The 20,420-nt window shown below is 42.5% G+C and overlaps 1 protein-coding gene across 11 annotated transcripts in view; it reads right to left on the bottom strand.

Annotated features, from left to right (window-relative positions):
• Positions 1-20,420, bottom strand: part of Ehmt1 (euchromatic histone lysine methyltransferase 1) — a 173,245-nt gene that overhangs the window by 46,098 nt on the left and 106,727 nt on the right. For 9 of the 11 annotated variants that reach the window (XM_028868685.1, XM_037204713.1, XM_037204714.1 and 6 more), the window contains 7 exons: positions 18,168-18,305; positions 13,388-13,533; positions 5,907-6,050; positions 4,864-5,090; positions 3,614-3,781; positions 2,421-2,503; positions 1,138-1,244 (listed from right to left, as the gene is read on the bottom strand). In XM_028868685.1, coding sequence (XP_028724518.1) covers positions 1,138-1,244; positions 2,421-2,503; positions 3,614-3,781; positions 4,864-5,090; positions 5,907-6,050; positions 13,388-13,533; positions 18,168-18,305 — 1,013 coding nt within the window. The remainder of the gene's footprint in view (positions 1-1,137; positions 1,245-2,420; positions 2,504-3,613; positions 3,782-4,863; positions 5,091-5,906; positions 6,051-13,387; positions 13,534-18,167; positions 18,306-20,420) is intronic. The other 2 variants (XM_037204717.1, XM_037204718.1) reach the window with 1 other exon arrangement.

Genomic DNA, 20,420 nt, shown 5'->3' with positions numbered 1-20,420 from the left:
AACGGTAGTTACCAGCTGCTGGGGAAAGGTGTAGAGAGGAATAGAGAGAATGGTTAATGGTTACCAGAGTGTGACTGGATGGGAAAAATATTGTCAGTGTTCTAAAGTACTGCAGGGTAACAGGGTTTGACACAATTAATTGAATTATTTCAAAATAACTAAGAAAGGCTTTTAATTTTCAAACCACAAAAAAATGATTATACACTATATACTGAAACACCACTCTGTATCCCATAAATATATACAATTATACTGTGTCAAAAAGTTTAAAATTTTAAGTACTCAAATGATCACTGTTGTGGGTAGCCATTCCAGCTTGGATCTGGAAGTTCCAACCCCCACTAAGACTCTGGCAACTGTCACGCCTACGAGGCGGGGCGAAGGGAGGCGTCTGGAGACCCGAGACCTGGATGGGCGAGCGCTCTCTCGGTTCCTGGACCCTAGACGGTGGAGGCTGACTGAGCAGAGCTCCAGAGAACACCGCTGGACTGCGATACACCTTCCCCAGACCCCCCCCCCCCACACACACACACAATCTACCTATTCCTTCATTTGTAAGTTACGCCACTAAATAAATCTTCCTTTTAACTACGTGGAGTGGCCTTAATAATTTCACCAATAGATCCTAGTTTTTTTTTTTTTTTTTTTTTTTAACATTTTTTTAAATTGGGAGAGACATATGCATACATCACAACATATGTGAAGGTCAGAGAACAATTTGTGTTCTCTTCTTCCACCATGTGAGTTCCAGGAGTCAAACTCAGGTTGTCAGGTTTGCTGGCATGCATCTCTAACTATTCATCTCATAAAGAAACTTATGAACATGATTTAAACAATGAAGGGTATATAATCAGTCACTGGGATCAGAAGAGGGAAAGATCTGAGGCTCACTAAGCCCCCATCACCTGCAGCAGCAGATCACAGTAAGTAGGGAAGTCAGGACTAAACTAAAACTAGAAAACAAGCCAAGACAGTAGTGTGGTACACTCACAAAGGCAAATGTCAGAATAAAAAGTAGGAGAGGTCAAGAGCCGCAGGGTTGGAGGCACTTTCCTATGGCAGCCTTGAGGTACAATTGCCATATTTTAGCCGTGACTAGAAACCTAGTGACACTTAGATAAAGCTATCCTTCCAAACCTGAACCAGCATGTGGCAGATGTCCACGTGGCCAGCCTCTGCAGCAGCATGCAATGGGGAACGCTTATTCTGGTGCTCCATTTTGAAATTGGGATCAATTCCATCAACTGTAAACAAACACAATTTTACTAATTACATCAGATGCAACCAGGGCTGACATGGATATCTTCATGATAAAAAGTGAGCTCTGGAGCCATGATGGAGCCACAATATTACTGTGCCCTGTTGGCAGGTAGAAGTCAGGCTCCACTTGTGCTGGCAAGACTAAGAGAACTTATACCAGTCCTACATGAAACCTGGCAGGCAGGTTTATTAGAGTGTTCTACCATGCTCATTCTGGGGTTTTCAGGTACCCCTATCTCAGCCTCTTGTAAGCTCATGAAAACAGTGATAAATAAAGGGCAAACATATCCAAGAACAGACATGTCCTGGGAGTAGAAAGAAGTGTAACCCCCAGACTCAGACATTTGTTTCATTTTTTACTTTTTGAGACACGGGGTGTCACTATGTAGACCAGGTTGGCCTTGAACTTGAAATCCCTCTGCCTTAGGCTCCCATTGTTTTTGTTTCTGTTTTTTTTTTTAGGCTCCCATTGTTAAACAAAATTTTTCTAGACATTTACTCAAGATACCGTGCAAAAAGTAATGAAGCAATTTTAATACTATGTAAAGTCCATAAGGAGAAAAACTTTTTAATTAAATGAACTCTCCCACCTTTCCCTTTCCCCTCAGACAAACTTTAGCTTCTTTCATGATTTGCTGTCAGTCAGAGCTCTTTATTCATGCTTTTCAACCTAAAGATGAACTTCAGAGAGATCAAGCCTAGAACTACGAATCAAGCTGAGACTGGGCCAGTTCTAACGAGCACCTTCTCCACATTCTCGGTCACAGCACAGCTAAGCAGCTCCACAGCTGGAGAACACAGATGTGCTCACTCCCCCAGCCACTCTGCACCAGTGCTACTCCTGTCAACACAGAAGCACTGGCTTCCTCCCTGCAACGCGTCACGGCAGGACCCAGGGGGCTGCAGCTGCTTCTCCTGCATGTACACTTCTGCTTATCTAATGATCCCTCAACCACTTACTTCTCAAAATGCTTCTAGAGATGCACAGAGACCATTTCTAGTGCTGTGCAACAGGCTAAATGCCAGGGAGCACTTTCTTTCACTAATCAGAGGAATCAAATAATTATAACCATCAGACAGTGAGATGGGGCTCCCGAGAAAAGGAGTAATAAACAAGGCTTCCCTGTGTTCCTTTTGGGGCCTCAGATATAGCAACTCACCCAGCATGAGTAGCACCTTCTGCAGCTCACCCTGCCTGGCTGAGAAGTACAGCTGCTTTGGGTGGAAGCGAAGCTTCTTGGGTCTGTAAGAAGCAGGAGAACAGCAATCAGCACCAGGCTCTTATTGCCAAAACAGGGCAAGAGGTACAATGTTGAGAGCATTTGCCAGCATGTTCAAAGCCCTGAGGCACTGCCCACCAAAAGAACCAAAAAAAAAAAGCCCAAGAAACTGTCTTCTGTGTCTTCAAAGTGCTGCACACTAAACAGCACTGGAGACAGGACCTAGAGCCTACTCAGGGTACAGACAAGCTGCTGCAGTGTAGAGGGTCAGGGAGCCCCAGAAGTCATCATGCATTAGTATCATATATACTCAAGATGGCATATGAGGTGCCAGCCAGAATGTCCAGAGGGACCTGTACAGCTCAAGTGATGGCAATTGTCATGGGGTACCACTAATTACCTTGCAGCAGCAAGGAAGGGGCTGGAGCCAACATGTTTGCTATGAAGTTTACATCAGCTCATAAACAGGGGTTAGGAGTGGAGGGTCAGGAAAAGTCTGGGGCCTGGTCAATGGATAGAAACTAAGGGTATCAGATGGGCCAGGATAGAAATAGTAAGAAGCTATTCAGAATGAAGAAGACCAACAGAGGGACTGGACTTGTCTGTTAGGTACGCATGAGTGGACCATTTTCCTTCCAAGGCAGACTAAGTTTAGAGATCACCTTGATAAGCCTCTGTAAGGAGTGGAAGGTGTCCCCAGAAAGAGGACACAGGCAGACCTGTGAGCCGACAAAGGCTGCAGTGTGGTGACGAGCAGATAGCCTGAGGTCACCTGATCTAGCCCACACTAGGCAGAGATTAGGCAGCAAGGTAGCCGGGAGGAGCTCATGGTATGGTAGTGTCTGCTCTAGGAGCCTGCAGGTGGCTCACCCAGAAGAGCTCCTAAGACTGCCCCTGCTCTTGGCATGAATGGGTCATCATTTGCAACAATTTATCCCAGACAGTGGAAAGACATTTGAGACTGGCACCTCATATTCTCATCCTCTGATAAACAGTGTTATTCAAAAAGCTGGAAAGTTCTAAGAACCCCTGGGGAAGAACATGACCCTGAGTTGTCTCTGGGAAAAAAAAAACAAGAAAAACAAAAACAACAGAAAAACAAAAACAAAAACAAAAAACAGGCTGGCTCTTACTTTTCAGAGTCCAGAGCGATTAGAGCACTTTCCAAGGTTTCCTTTCCTGGGCCCTGGGAAAGGCCAGAAGTTGGCCTCACGAACCCAGCTGGCCCTGCAGGATCGAAGCACTCTGGTGCCTGGGGGACTGTGCTCTGCGATTTGTCGTCCTCTGGGGCTCCAGCAATGCTTCATGAGAAGGAAATTATTGAAATGTTGGTTCATTATTCTGAAAACCTCTCTTTCTCATGGAAACCAATGAAAACATAAAACAAGACCTATTCTAACCTGCCCACACAGGCTGCCTCTGAGTAGAGTCAATGGCCCAGTCCATTCACTACCTGCAAGTCTCAAGGGAGCTGCCTAAAATGCAGAACCCCATTCCCCCAATAAATGAGACACTCAAAAATCAGCACAACACTCCAAGAATCTCCACCCACTCCCTCAGACATGATTTTAATAGACAAGCTTCAGGCTATATCCCCTCTACTGCCTTCCCCAGTTTAAGGAGGGACGCCTTCTAGAACTGTGACTTGAGAAGGCTGATTTTACCAGTTAATATGAAAGCACGAAGACCTTCCCAATCCAGTGTTTAGCTGTATACATACACAATCTGAGGCCTTTAAACGACCTCAAATAAAGTTTTAGGGGTTTTTTGTTTTTGTTTTTGTTTTCTCTCCTACTGCTGTCATGTTTATAAAACTATTTTCTCCTCTTTTTGCTGAGCAACTTGATGGCTCTGTCACTATGTAGAAAGGATCTCTTCACCATTCCTTCCCATCAGGGAATGGCCGGCAGGAGAGACTGCAGTCATCTGTCTTATCCCCCTACAACTCTCAAGATCATCAGCTAATTTCAACTGGGTTCTTTTAGGAAAGCAATTCAATATGTCTGTGGGAACACATCCCTGTATCTTATATTCAGCAAAGGCCTTCAACCCTGTGCCAAGCAGTGTGGCAAGTCTACAGCAGCTCATAGAATGCTTCAGGGCGTGAGGACTGCATTAATGAATGACAAAACCACAAAGCCTGCACCAGTCAAAAGCAGGATAAAAACTGATTCAACACATATGATTTTATCAAGCCACAATGAAAAAGACTCTTGAACAAATGGTACTAAATGAACACCAGCACTTCTTAAAGATCAGAAACCATAATAAATGACAAAGTTCACTGGGACTTCCAGATAAGGCAGCAGAAACTGATAACTACAGAGGACATAGCTTCAGGAATACTATGTGGAAAACTTGGCCACAGCTATTTGCTTAGTACCTGCCCGTGGTCGTGTCAGCCCTGCCCTCAGAAGCCAAGCTCTTCTCCTGCCCAGAGGCCAGGGTCACTGTGGAAGTTGTGTCTGCTTTTGCGATGGTCACCTCTTTGGCCTTGGAAGTCTCTTCCCCACAATGGGGACAGTAGCTGGCATTGTTGACTCGAGAGGCACAGTCCTTGTGGAAACGATGAGAGATGCTGCTCTCAGGCTGACATTCCATGAAGTTACCCTGAAGAAAGAAAGGTGAAAATCATTTTTAAAAACTGAGAATAACATTCAAAGCCAAAAGCTCTCCAAATGAACAGAGGCCACCAACGGTCACCTCACTGCCACCACTACTCACCTCCAACCCCCAGTGACACAGCTAGCTGGGGCCTCACAACAGTCCAGCCACTCTAAACAAGCAAGAGAGCTGTATATATAAGGCTTGGTTTAGAAGGCCCACATGGTATGATGGGTAGATAGAGTCAGAATACCAAAGGCGAACATTTCAATAAGTACCAATTACAGCACCAATTAGCACAGCTGTTCTTGCAGAGAGCAGAAACAATGGAATTCAGAAGTACTCTATTTCTCAGCAGAAGCATAAAAAGGGATGTCTAAGAAGGAAACAAGGTACAGAATTCAAAGGTAAGCCCTCAGAGCAGAAGCTCCTGGCCTACGTCACAGAGGGGCAGCAGGACATCTGAAGGTACAGGTAAGTGAAGATACCCTCAGAGGCATTTTAAGAAGGAGCCTGCCCTATGGGTCTGGTGGATGCAGATTTATCTCATGAACAGAGTCAAAGACAAGATTCCAGTGACAACCGATAAATCATAGATAATGCAGCAGAGGGAGGAGACATGCCCTCCTCTGTACTCAAGATAGAAATCCACACACAGAACAAAAACCAAGGGGAGGTGGGGGCACCAGGTCATTTGTCTACAACAAGAAAGTTCAAGAACCGTGGTGAACAGCTTATCGAACAGGCCCTATATGGGATATGATTCTGGAATGAGTCTCTGCAGAGGACTCTTGAAGCCCGGCAGGCGGGCTGGGCTCTTACCGCAGTGCAGAAGTAGCCGCAGCCAGGACAGCACTGGTGCTTCACCATGCGACCCCGATGGTCTTCACACAGCACCAAGAGTGGTGCTTTGTTGGATGGGCGCATCAGCTCATACTTGACCACGCTGTTTGTACACCGGCCCAACTGCAAGCAGACAAGACCAGGGGTCAGTGGCAGAGCTGTGAAGGAACAGCTAGCTTTCCCACACACTGGACAATGGAAGGCACCAGACACATGGGAAGTTCTTAGTAGACATGAGGCAAGCCTAGATTCATTAGCAGTATGAAGTACCTGTCATACAACTGCTAACTAACCCCAACCACCTGAAAAAGGAAGTGACTGCTGAGCAGCCCAGGAGTGATGACAGCAGAAAACCTCATTCAGAGGGTCAGGTGATCAGATAATCAAGGGCTCAGCTTGGGCATAAATCAAGAAGACATCAGGATGAGAAGAGAGCTAGACAATGACCATACTCTAGGTAGGAAGACCAAGGCCATCACAAGTGACCAGCGAGTCACAGTACAATGAGCCCCTAGTGATCCAGCAGGAGTGCCCTACTCATGGAATCAAAGCTGAGATGCAAGCAACACAACATCTCCTGGAGCTGCCTGAGGAACAAGCGCAGAGAAGGCCCAGACTCCAGGACAACCGCGGGACTACAAACAGAAGCTTCCCTGGGAGACGCTCCTATGTGCCAAAAAAAAAGTAGCTGTCTGCTACACACAGAAGAGTACTGGTTCACTATGTAAAGCTTCTGACAGCCAGTAAGAAAACAAAAAATAGCCCAAAAGGAGAAAAAGATGAGTGGTAATTCACAAAAGAGCTACTACAGATGTCCCCCAACAAACAATACCTGTTCATATATGCTGGTAATCAAAGAAATAGGACATAGCCTCCCCATTCTCTGCACTGTTGGTGCAGTATAACTATTCTACTGGATTGTAAATATAGTTCAGTAGCCATAGGATCTACAAAACATATTTAGGCCTGAGTTCTGCAAAGTTCCTAAACAATAAGCAATCTGAAATACAAATCAAAAAGCTCCCAAATACATCTTTTCCTAAGACTCCATCTGAAAATGTGACTAAGTCTGCCAAAGTGTACCCCAAAGGATACAGCAGTGAAGCAATAGCAGTAGAAACAAGAAACAGGACCTGACAGACCAACACATGCTTTGCTGATGGCTATCAAGACTGTTAGAATCATTGATGAGGTTCCTTTTAAAGGCAGCCTAAACATTTCCCTATATATAAGATATAAAATTCAGAATGGGGAAAGCTAGGACATGTATATCTTGAAATAGACATCCTGACACCAGCTCCACCACCAAGAGACACTCTAGGAATCTTGGCCAAGATGGGTGGACACAAGTCCTTTATCAATAGTGACTAGGGGAGAAGAGGTAAGTTAATTAAAAAAGAAAATGAGATAGTATAGACACAGGTAAGTCTGGAAAGATATACAAAAAGATTCCAAAAACAATTCATAAATAATGTTGGAATAAGAGGTTTTGTGCATTTAGTATTTCAACAGTTTTATAAAGAGCATTAATTCTTTATATGATCATAAAATGATAAAGGAAATTCTGTTCAGCTGCTGCAATGGGAATGGAAAAGAGTCGGGAGCTAGCTAGGAAAACACTGATCAAAAGCACAACACAAGGCAGATGATCTTTTGGAAGGAATACTTCAAAGGAATAGAAATGGGACTTTCCTAGGGTTGAGAAAAAGAGAAAGAGTTAATGAGCACAACTTACAGATGAGGAAGAGAGCAGGAAGAGCCAAAACAGAAGAAGGGAGCCACCTGTTTCCTCACAAGGTCAAAAGCAAACCAACAGGTACTGACAAGGGCAAAACAGAAATGACCCAACCCACGTGCCTGGAGGCCAGAATGAAGGACAGAAGCAGAGGAGACCACAAAGCTGGAAGCAGAGGAGACCGCAAAGCTGGAGCCCACTCCATAAGGGAAAGAGGTTTGTGCAAGCATAGGCAAGGCAGAGAGACCCAATCTCTTCCAAAGAAGTCCTTTTAGCTTCAGAGTGCCGCTATTTTATTAAGCATTCTATTAAGGAAAACTTTAAGAATGGAAGCTGAAGTAGCCTGGTATGGTGACACACACCTTTAATCCCAGCACCTTTAATCGGGAGGCAGAGGCAGGCGAATCTCTGAGTTCTAGGCCAGCCTGGTGTACAAAGTAAGTTCCAGTATAGCCAGAGCTGTTTACACAGATAAGCCCTGCTCCCCTCCCTCCCCCCCCCCCGCCAAAAAAAAAAAAAAAAAAAAAAAACACAAAAATGGAGACTGAAGTACAATGAAACCTCATATAAGCCTGTATTTACTTTTTAAAATTCCTAACATTCTTATCTGAGTGATCGACTTTAACCTTTCCAGAGGAGTATTTATAAAATCAATGTTTTACTCATTACAAGTGCAAGGTGTATTGCTCATGTATATTTAGCATAACTTCAAGACAATCCACATACCCAACAGGAATGGTAATAATACCCCAAAACCCAGAGCTTGAGGTGGGTAGGAGGATGGAGGGGAGAACGGGAAGAAGTGGGGGGAGAGAGGTACCATAGTGTGCCTGTAGAGGCCAGAGAAGAGAACAACTCTGCTGGGTTAGTTTTCTCCTTCCAACTTTTTAGTGGATTCCAGGTATTGAACTCAAGTTGTTAGGCTTGGGCAACAAATGCCTTTACCTACCAAGCCATCACACTGGCCCCCAACTTATCTTAATATAGCAATAAGCCTTGTGAATCAATATAGAAAACATATTTTAATGCCAAAAATTTTTCAAAATGGAATTTTAATGAATGGCATTGTTCTCTATTGCTACAAAATTCTTTAACACCTCATTTAATAAAAGGTGGTAGAGTCTCAGCTATTTCCATGGTCAAGTCTGTTAATTGTGGATTATTATTTTCTGATATTACATCAAACTACAAGTGTGTGCTACCATAACTAGTTCAACACATGGCATTCTTTGTAGTTGTACCTTTTCTTTTTAAACTCAAGGACAATTTTATTAGTTTAAAAGAGAAGGGGGGGGGGGTAAGCAAGCTATAAATCTCAGATGCTGTCCACCTGGAGGGAAAAAGAGAAATAAAGCTATGCCATTTAAGCTGGCATGGAGGTCAGACACATGGCAGACAAGCAGCTACATGGAGGGAAGAGGCTTTAGAGAAAGAGTAAGGAAGCCCAAAGCATCAGAAAAAGCGTATTTCACTTCTAGCCAGCATCTGAAAGAGACAGAAAAAAGAAAAGATAAAGTTATCCCTTTCTGATTCTGGCCTCAGAAAAGCAGACCCAGCCAAACCGCATGGTGGCTCTTAGGGATTGCTTGCATGGTATTTAAGATCTGATAAAATACAGAATCTTGACCTGTTGGGAGCACAAAGGGCCTCACGCCCACTGATCTTCAGGAAAAACAGGAATATTAAGCACCCAAAATTGTTCTTTCACAGGGAAGGACGTATAACTTGTTTTTCTAGAAGGCTAGGAATTGGAGGTGATTGATAGCCTGGTGATCGGCATTATCTGTTGGGCCAGGCCATATTAAGCTCCTACAACCAGAATTGGAGGTTGGCAAGTAATCTTAATGACCCTTATATTACCTGTACAGCAAGGGGCCTCCCCCAAGCGCCCACAACCAGGACTGAAGATACCTAATAGTCTAAATGACTCCCACATTATCTGTATAGAGAAGGACTTCCCCCAAACTCCCACAACCAGGACCAGAAGTGGCCAACAGCCCAAATGATCTCTATGCTGTATGTATGACTAAGACCAGGCTAGATTCTTCCCTAGGCCCTTAAGCTAGTAGAGATAGTCAATCTCTAAAAGCCATCTTCTTGGAAGAAATGGCATGTACCCTGAGTTGATTTTCAATATAATTATTCTTCCCGGTGCACCAGGAATTGTATTACACCAGGAAACTTTTTCCAAACTAAACTGTTTAAATGTGCTGGCAACAAACCATCTGGCATCAGACTCTCCACAAGTCTGATTCAGCTTGATGAAGTCACTCTGAACCAAGTTGACATTCTCACCTCTCGTGGTTCATTCTCTGCCTGTCCTGACTCCACTATCAAACACTGTTACACCAGTATCAAGTTGTATGCTTGCACTCTGCATGGTTTCTTCACGTTTGCAAAACTCTCTAGCACGGAAAATAATAACCAGACCTCAGGCCAGTGGTTTTAGTCTTCCAAATGCTTACTGTGTGGAAGCTTAAGAAAGAGAATTCACAAAACTTTAGTGTCTTTTGACAAGAACCAAGGGAAAGGCTATTTGAGCTTTAATAATAATACAAAGAATTAACTCCACCAAATACTGAAATACAACAGTACTGTAAAAGGAGACCTAGTTAACTTCAGAAGCTGAGGAAGAACCAATTTGGTGTCTTGAAGACTGCTAGACACAGGCAGGATAAGAATCCCACATCTGTGCTGTTTTGGACTAAGATGCATACAACTAGTTAACGAAGCAGATGAGATTACTTCAACCAATAAAATGCACAATACATGGAAGAACTATAGCATCAAATTGAAACCTCCAACACACGATCAAAGTAAACATCAGACACCAACAGCTGCTAAATCAATCTTGTGCTCAGACTAGACATAGCATTCCCATAGCCTTGCAAAGAAATTGGGCTGATCTGGCCTTTGTAATTCTGTCAAGAAATTCAAAGAGATCTGCCGAACTGCAACTTAAGTGTAAGAAACTAGACAATGGGGACTTCTGAATCCAAGGAGCTGGAGCCTGAGAAGCTGCTCTGTTTCTTAGACTTGGCAGTTCTACCAGAGGTCACCTGATAGTGTGGCTATGGGATCCAGGTTTAATTTTATAACAAAACAATTTATAATAAATATCAGACAAAGAGAAACATAAGTTTCTAAAAATGCTGTAGGAATCAGGAAGGAGAAAATAAGAAGCAAATCATAACCAACACACAGCCTAGAAACCAAAACAAAAAGCTCTACTCTGAGGAGAGGAAGCTGGAGCTGTAAAACATCACTCCAGCAGATGAGGAAGCACTCCTCTGTGCCAAAGAATTCTAACCACTAATGGCAGGAGGAGAAAAAAAAAAAAGAAATATAAAATGAAGAAATGAACACAGTCAGTAATCAATCAGGAGCTCAAACCCACAAGCAAAAACCTGATGAGAAAGAACAGGAAATTGCCACAGAAACCCTACCACACATGCCTTATAGCATGCCCTCCTTGCCAAGGTTAAATCATGTAAGTCTTAGGCCTTAAATCTACCCATGCCTTTAGATTTAGTTTTCAAACAACAAACACTAAGGAAAATGACGCAAACAACATAAGAAAGCCACCAGCTAAGTTCAGCATCTGGGATCCATTTCCCTGGAGGCCAGTGGCATGAGGAACTGGAAGAAAAGTGGCAGAAAAAAACATTCAAGATCTTCTAACACAGAGGCTGGCAAGATGGCTAAACAGATAAGAGCAATGGCTGTGCCAGGCAGTGGTGGCACATGCCTGTGATCTCGGCACTCAGGAAGCAGAGGTTGGCAGATCTCTGTAAGTTTGAGGCCACCCTGGTCTGTAAAGCAAGTTCCAAAACAGTCAGAGCTGTTACACAGAGAAACCCTGTCTTGAGAAAAAAAAAAAAAAAAAAAAAAAAAAAAAAGCAATAGCTGCTCTCCCAGAGGACCAAGGTTCAATTCTCAGCACCCACATTCACATCCATCTGTAAATCCAGTTCCAGGGGCTCTGATACTGACTTCTGGTGTCTGTAAGCACCAGAAACCCACACGTGGTAGTACTCAGGCAAAAGACCCAACCACGTAAAATAAATAAATAAAACTTTTAAAAATCTTTGAATACAAACATACCAAAATGCTGGAAACAAGTGAATTCTGCTTAGTCCAATGAGAAAAGAAACATGTTAAGAAGCCAGCAGTCCTGGGGCACAGATATATGAACCTTATATACTCTGAAATTGAGACAAGATTTCACTGTTATCTTCCCTAATACCTGTGTCAACAGAGTAAGTAAGAGAACCAATGGTTTTCAAAGCGTGGTTCCTGGACCAGGGCATAGGAGAAATTAGAGCTTCTAGAAAAGCAAGACTCACAACACTGGCCAGTTTCACTGGCTGTAGGAACAAGAACAGCTGGGCAAGTCCCCAGTAGCATCAGCCCACAAACAGCTGACCCACCACCATACAGAGACACACTAGGCCCTCCCATTAACTGCCCAAGTCTAGTAATGTGGGCAGCTCAAGGTGTTCCTGTGGAAACATCTCTAGTCCTACCTTTTCCTGGGTCTGGATAGGTGACCTAGCCTCTGTGCCTTCACTTATGAAACATGAAGAAAATGCAGGGGCAAGTGTGAAATCTCACAGCCATATCCTGCATACTAGAAACATGCGCTTTACTGCTAATGTCAGATACTTCAATCCTAAAACTAACAGTTAAAACTCAAATGTTTAATCTGGAGAAAGGCTCCAAAGATCAAATGGCCCAGAAACCTTCCTAGAATGACAGTCACAGGCTCGCAATAGAGAGTAGGTAGAATCAAAGCACGAGGTACTGGTTCAGGCCTTCTCCCAAAGGACAGATGCAGTAAGAGTACTCCAAGAGCCTTGTCACAGCAAAAAGAACCTCTCACAGTGCAACATCAACAAGCCTGCTGATCCCCAACCCCTACCCCTATCCTGTTCATTAACAGTCAAATAGCATGATAAGCTTCAGGGGGGAAAAAAACTTGCCAAAAATAGAGAAATTCTTAGAAAAAAACATTGTCTTTGCACATTGCCTGCTTGTCTTTTTCTAATCCAAAGGAACGAGGGTGAAGAGGTCATCTATTCTCCCAGGTCTATGTCAGACACAGCACGAGGTCAAGTACTCAGAGCTCAGAGGTGCTAAGGCATACAAGGCTGAGCCTGTCCCAGGCAAGAACACATGGAGCAACCCTCACTTTATTCACCTCTCAGTAAATATAGCAAGGTGCTAAAAACCTTTATAAAAGCATGATCATTCCACTTTGATCCCACCACAATTTGTATGCTACTGTCCTTCTTAAAAAGGATTTTTAAAAGGGCTGGGTATATAAAAATGAATATGACACAGAAACTGGAAAAGGGACCCCCAGTGGACCCCCTGAGTTGCAGCTGGAGTTGCAGGAGGTTGTGAGTCACTCAGTGTAGATGCTGGGAACGGAACTTGGATCCTCTGCAAGAGCAGCATGTGTTGTTTACCAATGAGCCATCTCTCTAGCCCCATCATCCTTGTTTTGTTGGTGGTGGGCTTTTTGTTTGTTTGTTTAGTTTTTTTTTTTTTTAAAGCAAGTTTATCAGCTCTGCACATCTTATTGATCTGCTCCACTACTCTGACAAGTTTGTGTAGGTTCCCTGGTTATCTGACACTGCTAACGAGACTCTAACAGGAAAGGCTGTGATTCTGAAGCAGGACAGTTCTTGTTGCCATTTTAAGGAAAAATGAACATGCTTACTTCGTGATCCACGCTCTCAGTGGCCATGCACTGGTTGTTGGCCAGGGTGCTGATCTCGCGGCTCTTGGGGGTTTCCATGCGGCAGCTGCAGAGAGGCACTTCCTGGAGGCCATCCGTCTCCAGCACATCCGGACCATTGGTCAGCCCTAAGTCACACAGACACATCAGCTCAAGCAACCCTGACCTACAAAGGGTCGTTCAGAGAACAATCAATTATAGTCTTTACAATGATCTTTTATGAACTGAAACTACACATCAGCACTGCCCAGTGGAAAGTGTTCACAGTTTTCTAACATCCTACATGTAAAGTAAGGTGGCAGACTGTATCTCATCCACAAACATACAAGCTACCAATTCCCTCGAAACTACTTATTAATTCGTATTTATTGAGTCCATGCCGTAGGCCAGGTTGCATGTTCATCAGCAATTCCTAAATCTGGTTCCAAGCAAGAAAAGCATTCACTACATACTGAAACATTATTCTCCTCATTTGATTCTAAATTACACCCATAAAAAGAAATCCATTTGGAAGGTTTTAATGATGGCTTAATTGTTACCTAGAATATTATTCACCAACCAAAGAATCCATATAATAATAATAATAATAATAATAATAATAATAATCCATGAAGAAGGAAAAAAAGAAAAGTGGGGCCCATGAGATGGCTTTGGAGAGTTAAAAGTGCTTGTTGCCAAGGCTAAATACCCAAGTTCAATCGCCAGGACCCACATGGTGAGAGAAAAGAACTGAGAGCTAAAAGTTGTCCTTTAACCTCCACACATACATGCCATGGCCCACATGCCTACACACATGACAGACAGATACACAGACAAACAGAGAACCAAAAAATGTTCAAAATAACACAGTGCCAACTACAGTAAAAACAAAAGCCATAAGGGACAGGCAAAGCCTATGCACTACAAAGCTGAGCCCATCCACTCTTAGAAAAAAACATGCAAAAAGCATTCTGGGATCTGACTAGTAGATTCAGGGACTGCTTCTTCCAAAAGACACCATGTCCTCTGTCTTGTGAAATAGCAGAGATAAAAGGTGAACTGAGTTTGAAACAGTATTGCAACTAGTGAAAATAGTTAACTATTATTCACACCTAAAAACAGACTTGGGCCTGACAAGGTAGCGCAGGCCTTTAATCCCAGCATTTGGGAGACAAAAACAGGAAGATCTCCTTCAGTCCTAGATCTGAACTACATATCAAGTTCCAAGCCAGTCATGTTGCGCCACAGTCAGACCCTGTCTCAAATATTAATTAAAATAAAACAAAAAGACTATTAAAGCAACTCTCACTGAGACCAAACCCAAAGAACCCCAAGCCAGTAGAGACTTTACTCATTTCATGAAAACTAATTTTGAGCTATTTCTTCTGAATGTCTGGATTACAGAAAAATGAAACAGTTAAGTTCAACCACTCAGAACCAGCCAAGTGATTATCAAGGGACTTATCAACAGAAAAGAACAAATAACTGTAACCATGTAATTATTTTTCTGGCCGTCTTCCAGTTTGCTCAACACAAGCCTTCCCTGAAATCCCTCCACCACCCCTGAATTGCTTCTGGTTTGGAGCTGCCTGATCTCCATACACAGTGCCTTACTTGGTCTCTAGCAATTCTATGCTGAATGCAGAGGTCCATCTTCACTCCATGAAGACATTCATTGTGCACCTCTGGCCTCTTGAAAATCTGATATGGGTCCTAGCTAATCTAGTCCCCACAGAAGGCTAACAAATGATGGATGTGTAGCTCAGCTGTCAAGAGTGTTTACTTAGCATGCACCAAGTCCTGGGTTCGATCCTCAGCACTGAATATACTAGGTGTGATAGCACATGCCTATAATCATAGCACTCAACAGATGGAGGCAGAAAGATCAGAAGTTTAAGGACAACATAGTGAAGTGAAGGCCAGGCTAGTTAGCTAAATGAGACCCTGTCTCAAAGACAATTTAAGAAACAAAGTAAACAAGGGATAGTTTGAGCCACAAACTTCTGTGGGAAAAAAGAGAGTCATATATATCTAGATGCCTGGCTTCCCTGTAGTAACTACATCCCTGAAGATCAGAAAGTCTACAGCAAAACTCAAAGCAGAATCACTAAAGTATAAAATGGGCCTTTGTGAGTTCCTGTTCAGCAACTTGGTCTGAAAATAGGGGAGCCGGGCGTTGGTGGCGCACGCCTTTAATCCCAGCACTCGGGAGGCAGAGCCAGGTGGATCTCTGAGTTCGAGGCCAGCCTGGACTACCAAGTGAGTCCCAGGAAAGGCGCAAAGCTACACAGAGAAACCCTGTCTCAAAAAACCAAAAAAAAAAAAGAAAAAAAAAAGAAAAGAAAATAGGGGAACAGACACAAATACAAAGGAGCTGGTCAGGCAACTGTCCTCTCGCCACACCAACCACATGTGGCTGAGGGAGAAGGAAAGTGTCCATTCCTGGGCAGCACTGTCAGAACATGTGTGTCTACATACATGTAGGTATGCTTCAATCTCTAGAAGTGAACTACAGACATCAAAATGGCTCACACGACTTTCATGCATACACACTGTCAGAACACAGTTCCAGAATAGAGTTGTGCAAGGTGGTGGTGGCACACGCCTTTAATCCCAGCACTCGGGAGGCAGAGGCAAGTGGATTTCTATGAGTTTGAGGCCAGCCTGGTCCACAGTGAGTTCCAGGACAGCCAGGCTACTCAGTCAAACCCTGTCTCAAAAAACCAAACCAAACTAAAACAAACAAACAAACAAAAAAAGAGTTGTGTGAGTGCTTATGAAACCAACACAAGAGTCTTGCGATCTCAGTTTCTTCAAAAACACAGAACTGTCCTTGCAATGTGCTTCCATGCTCCCTCCCAGATGTAGCAGACAGGAGTGAGTTTACTTCAGATTAGTCATCACAATTGGCTAATGTTATTTATTTATGTACCTCTATGGAGCATGTGACTTGTTTGTTACAAGTGGCTTGCCCTCATGATTGTACACATGACTCTTGTGACTGCTCTTCACCCTCAGAGTATAAACTGTCTGGTGCTCTGAATAAAACTGGCTATTGCATGAGACTTTAGTCTGCCTCATTACTGGCTCCATTTCCCCACATCCCACCACTTCTAAAGTGGTAAACATACACAATCTCTCTTCTAAGCTGGGACTCTCCTGTCACCCATACTGCCAGTGTCCTCAGCTCCTGTCTTCACCCAAGCTCAAATCCTTAGTCTATTACCTTCACACACCTACAAGCAAAGAGTGGGAAAAGACAATGCAAGCACTACATTCACTTAGGGTCCTCAGCTCAAGCTTAGACCCTCTTGAACCAAGACTGGACTGGCCATCTGAACCCACTGACCAGCCTTAGCAAATTCCTAAAATCTTCATGCTTGTCTGAGTACCAGCACTCCTAGTACCTCCCTTCAGGTCTCTCAATTCCATACTTTAAAGTGAAGACAAGTAGGCAATGCTGCTTTTCTTCAAGGAATTGATTCTCTAAGTCAAAAGCATGTTTGTTGTATACAAACCAATCCCTGATTGATGAATCCATGCTGATCAATCACAGGTAGGTCAATCTACAAAATAGCACAGAACCCAAGGGACCAGCACTAAAATGGCCCCACCCCCTGTAGCCGGATATTACCCTTCTAGATGTGTTTCCACTCTTAAGACTTTATAGTTGCATTTACCGATTTGGACCTGTACTTATAGGAGTGACGGATCAGGACATGTTTACACAGAAGGGCCCCTTAAATGCCTCACAAGATGCTGTTCATTCACCTACAACTGACAGGGTTCTGCTATACAGTACCAGGGTTGATTTGATAAAATACTATTTCCTGATTACAATTAAATTTCTAACGTTCTGAATCTGAAAATTTAGAATGCTTCAAACATGGTTCTAACTGAGAAGGGAGGCACAGGTTACCTACAATGGGGCTTTGTGGGATTTAAAAATGTTTGTGCTCTACTTGTGATAAGAATTAAAAAAAAAAATCACTTCTTTGGACAAACCCAAGATTCATGTGAAAGGCAAAAGATATGGTTTATTAAATTAGAAAAGTAAATCACAGCTTCCAAAATCTTAAAAAGCTAGGTATCTGTCCTTCAAAAAATAATACATTATTTCCCTATGGTAAAACATAACTCTACAATTTCAAAATCTGAACAGAGTGTAAACAGCTCTGGGGTCTTACATTTCTCCGTAATATTCTATTTCATAAAGAGTTTAAAATATCATTAGTTAGTTAGTTTTCACTGCTAGAAGTGAAACTATTAAGTGACTTAAAGAAAGGGGAGCAGAAAGTGAGAGCAAGACACGATGATTCAGGCACAATGGCAGATACTACTGCTCCTGTGACTGGAGGCCATTCTCCACTGCAAATACACCCAAGCAAGAGACCAGAAGACAAGCTACAACCAACCAGAGCTAAAATCAGAGATCACTCAAAGCCACACTGCAAAAAATATATATCCCATTACATCCAGAGAAGGGTGGCATCTTTTCGTCAAGGATTCAACACACACACATCTGGCACACAATTGGGAAGCACCATAAATTTGGCATAAGGCATCTGCTACTTTGCTCTTTGAGGGCTCTCACTCACACTTTCTGTCTCTCACTGGAGGAGTCAGTGATCTGGCAAATGCATTTGCATCATGTCTTTTTAAGTCACCTTTAAATAATGCATTTCACCAAATTGTCCATTATTATCCACCAGGGGGCATCAGGCTAATACAGAAACAGAGCAGTAAGCAAGCAAGATGGTGTAGTCATACCCGTAACACCAACCTTCATTTTCCGTCTGGGAAGACAGAATTCCTCTGACACGGAGATCCAGGGAATCCAGAGAAACTTCCATGTACCCGGCACTGTCTCCCAGAGCTGCCTGCTCCGTGCTTCCTGGAGATGACTTACAAGCCTCAGAACCTATACACAGAATGCATACGTCATGAAAACTGCCCAATAGGGACATATACCCAGAACATTCCAGGAAGACTGAAGAGATGGCTCCAGAGGTAACAGGTACTTGTGGCTAAGTCCAACAGTCTGAGTTCAATCCATAGAACACACATGGTGAAGAGAACCAGCTCCCAAAAGCTGTCCTCTGACCTCCATGACATGACATGCACATACAAACAGCCACACGATAAAAAAACTTCTGTTTCAAAAACCCAAAAATAAAACACAACAACAAACATTCTAATTAAGAGGCCAGTTTCCAGGAAAGGGACTAATTCTAGTGAACTCATTTAAGACACTACTTGGGCCTCTTCAGTTTCTACTATCATTTTATTTCCTATACATTGTTTTGTTAATTCCTATGTACACCCAGTTTCACAAGAAAGGAGCTGATCAAAAATAAATAAATAAATAAATAAATAAACCCAGCAAAGTCAGGTATTGTGCCTTACATTTCTAATCCACAGCACTTGGGAGAACAGGGTGGGATACATGATTAATTCCAAGCTATCCTGAACTACAGCATGAGATTCCCACCCACCCAACCCAAAAAAACAAACAAACAAAAAACCATCAACCATGAATGTATTACTACATTCTATTTTAAGTTAAAAAATTTAGATTTATTTAATGATTTTTATGTTTATCAGTGTTTTGCCTTCGTGCATGTATGTGCCCCACAGTGAAATCTGGTACCCTCTGAGGTCAGAAGAAAGTGGCAGGTCCCCTGGAACTGGAGTTATGGACAGCTATTAGCCTATACATGGGTGCTGGGAATTAAAACTCTGGTCCCCTGAAAGAGCATCCAATGTTCTTAACTACCTAACCATCTCTTTGGCTCTAATTAATGCAATCTTATATCCAGATCTGCTAACTAAAAACTGATAAAATAATCAAGAAAATGAATAAAAATGTGATAAATGAACTAGATCTGACAGTACATCTTTAATCCCAGCACTTGGGAGATAGTAGCAGTTGGATCTCTGAGGGATACATAGTGAGACCTTATAGCAAAAGACAAAAAAAAAAAAAAAAAAAAAAAGGTGACAAACTTCTGTAAATTGTTTTAAAGTTTAAAATAAAACAGAAAAAATTAATTTGTAAGCTTGAAAACCTATTAACATGAGGAAACAGCTTAAGCATGTAGACACCTATGCCTTGATGATGCCATCCTACTCTCCGTTTCTGCCCACACCTGAAGATTCCTGGAAATACAGCCAACATCCAACCATCAGACATGGTAGTCTATGAAGTACACTACTCACTAAAGGGCAATGAAATCTAAACATGTCAAGATGGATGGATCCAAAGAGGGCTAATTCCAAAACTCGTTCTGCAGACCATGTAGCAGGTACAAAAATTGATGTAGGCCCTCTCTTTGGGCAGTAGCAATAGGCCAGCCTGTCCATACTTCCCAAGAAAGCCTGAGAGACCTGCACAAAACTGAGTATTTCCAACTATAAATACATTTCATGAGGAATCCTACAAGGTACATTTACGTTACATAATACTTAACATTGGCAAAAAGCAGGTGACTATGTATCACAATGAATCTTCTAAATATTAGTATGCAGTGTTATGTAAATGACTAAAAATAAATGAATCATTAATACAGAAGTATGGTACAAACATTTTAATTCAAACTGTATTCTGTGCCTAGTGCTTAGACAAGAAATTTCAAGAACTTTGTAAAGTTTTAAACATTTTACATAAAACAATAAAATTCATATTATTCAGTAAATATTTAAGAATGCATTTTACACTTTGAAGCCAAAATGGCAAAAACAGAATCTCTACCCTCAAAGTATCTTTTAGTCTTGGATCCAAAAACACTTGTGAAAGCCAACAGTGAAAACCACATGGATTTTCTGATCTCAAAGGACAACCTGAGGTGAAATAAATGGAAATATGAATGAATGGACAAAGAAGGAGCTCAGGAAGGCACACAAGCCCTATATCAACAAACACGAGAATCTCTCTAGTCCTTCCCATGTCACATGGCTGTCTCATAGGCACTAGCCCACAAACCTCCTTTCCTGTCAGGAAAAGCTAGACCAACAATTGAATAAGGCTGTCTGTGTA

The sequence above is a fragment of the Peromyscus leucopus genome, chromosome 4 (assembly GCF_004664715.2).
Source record: "Peromyscus leucopus breed LL Stock chromosome 4, UCI_PerLeu_2.1, whole genome shotgun sequence".
Lineage (NCBI taxonomy): Eukaryota > Metazoa > Chordata > Mammalia > Rodentia > Cricetidae > Peromyscus > Peromyscus leucopus.
Note: the sequence above shows the minus strand (reverse complement) of the source record. Positions and strands in the feature narration are given on the sequence as shown.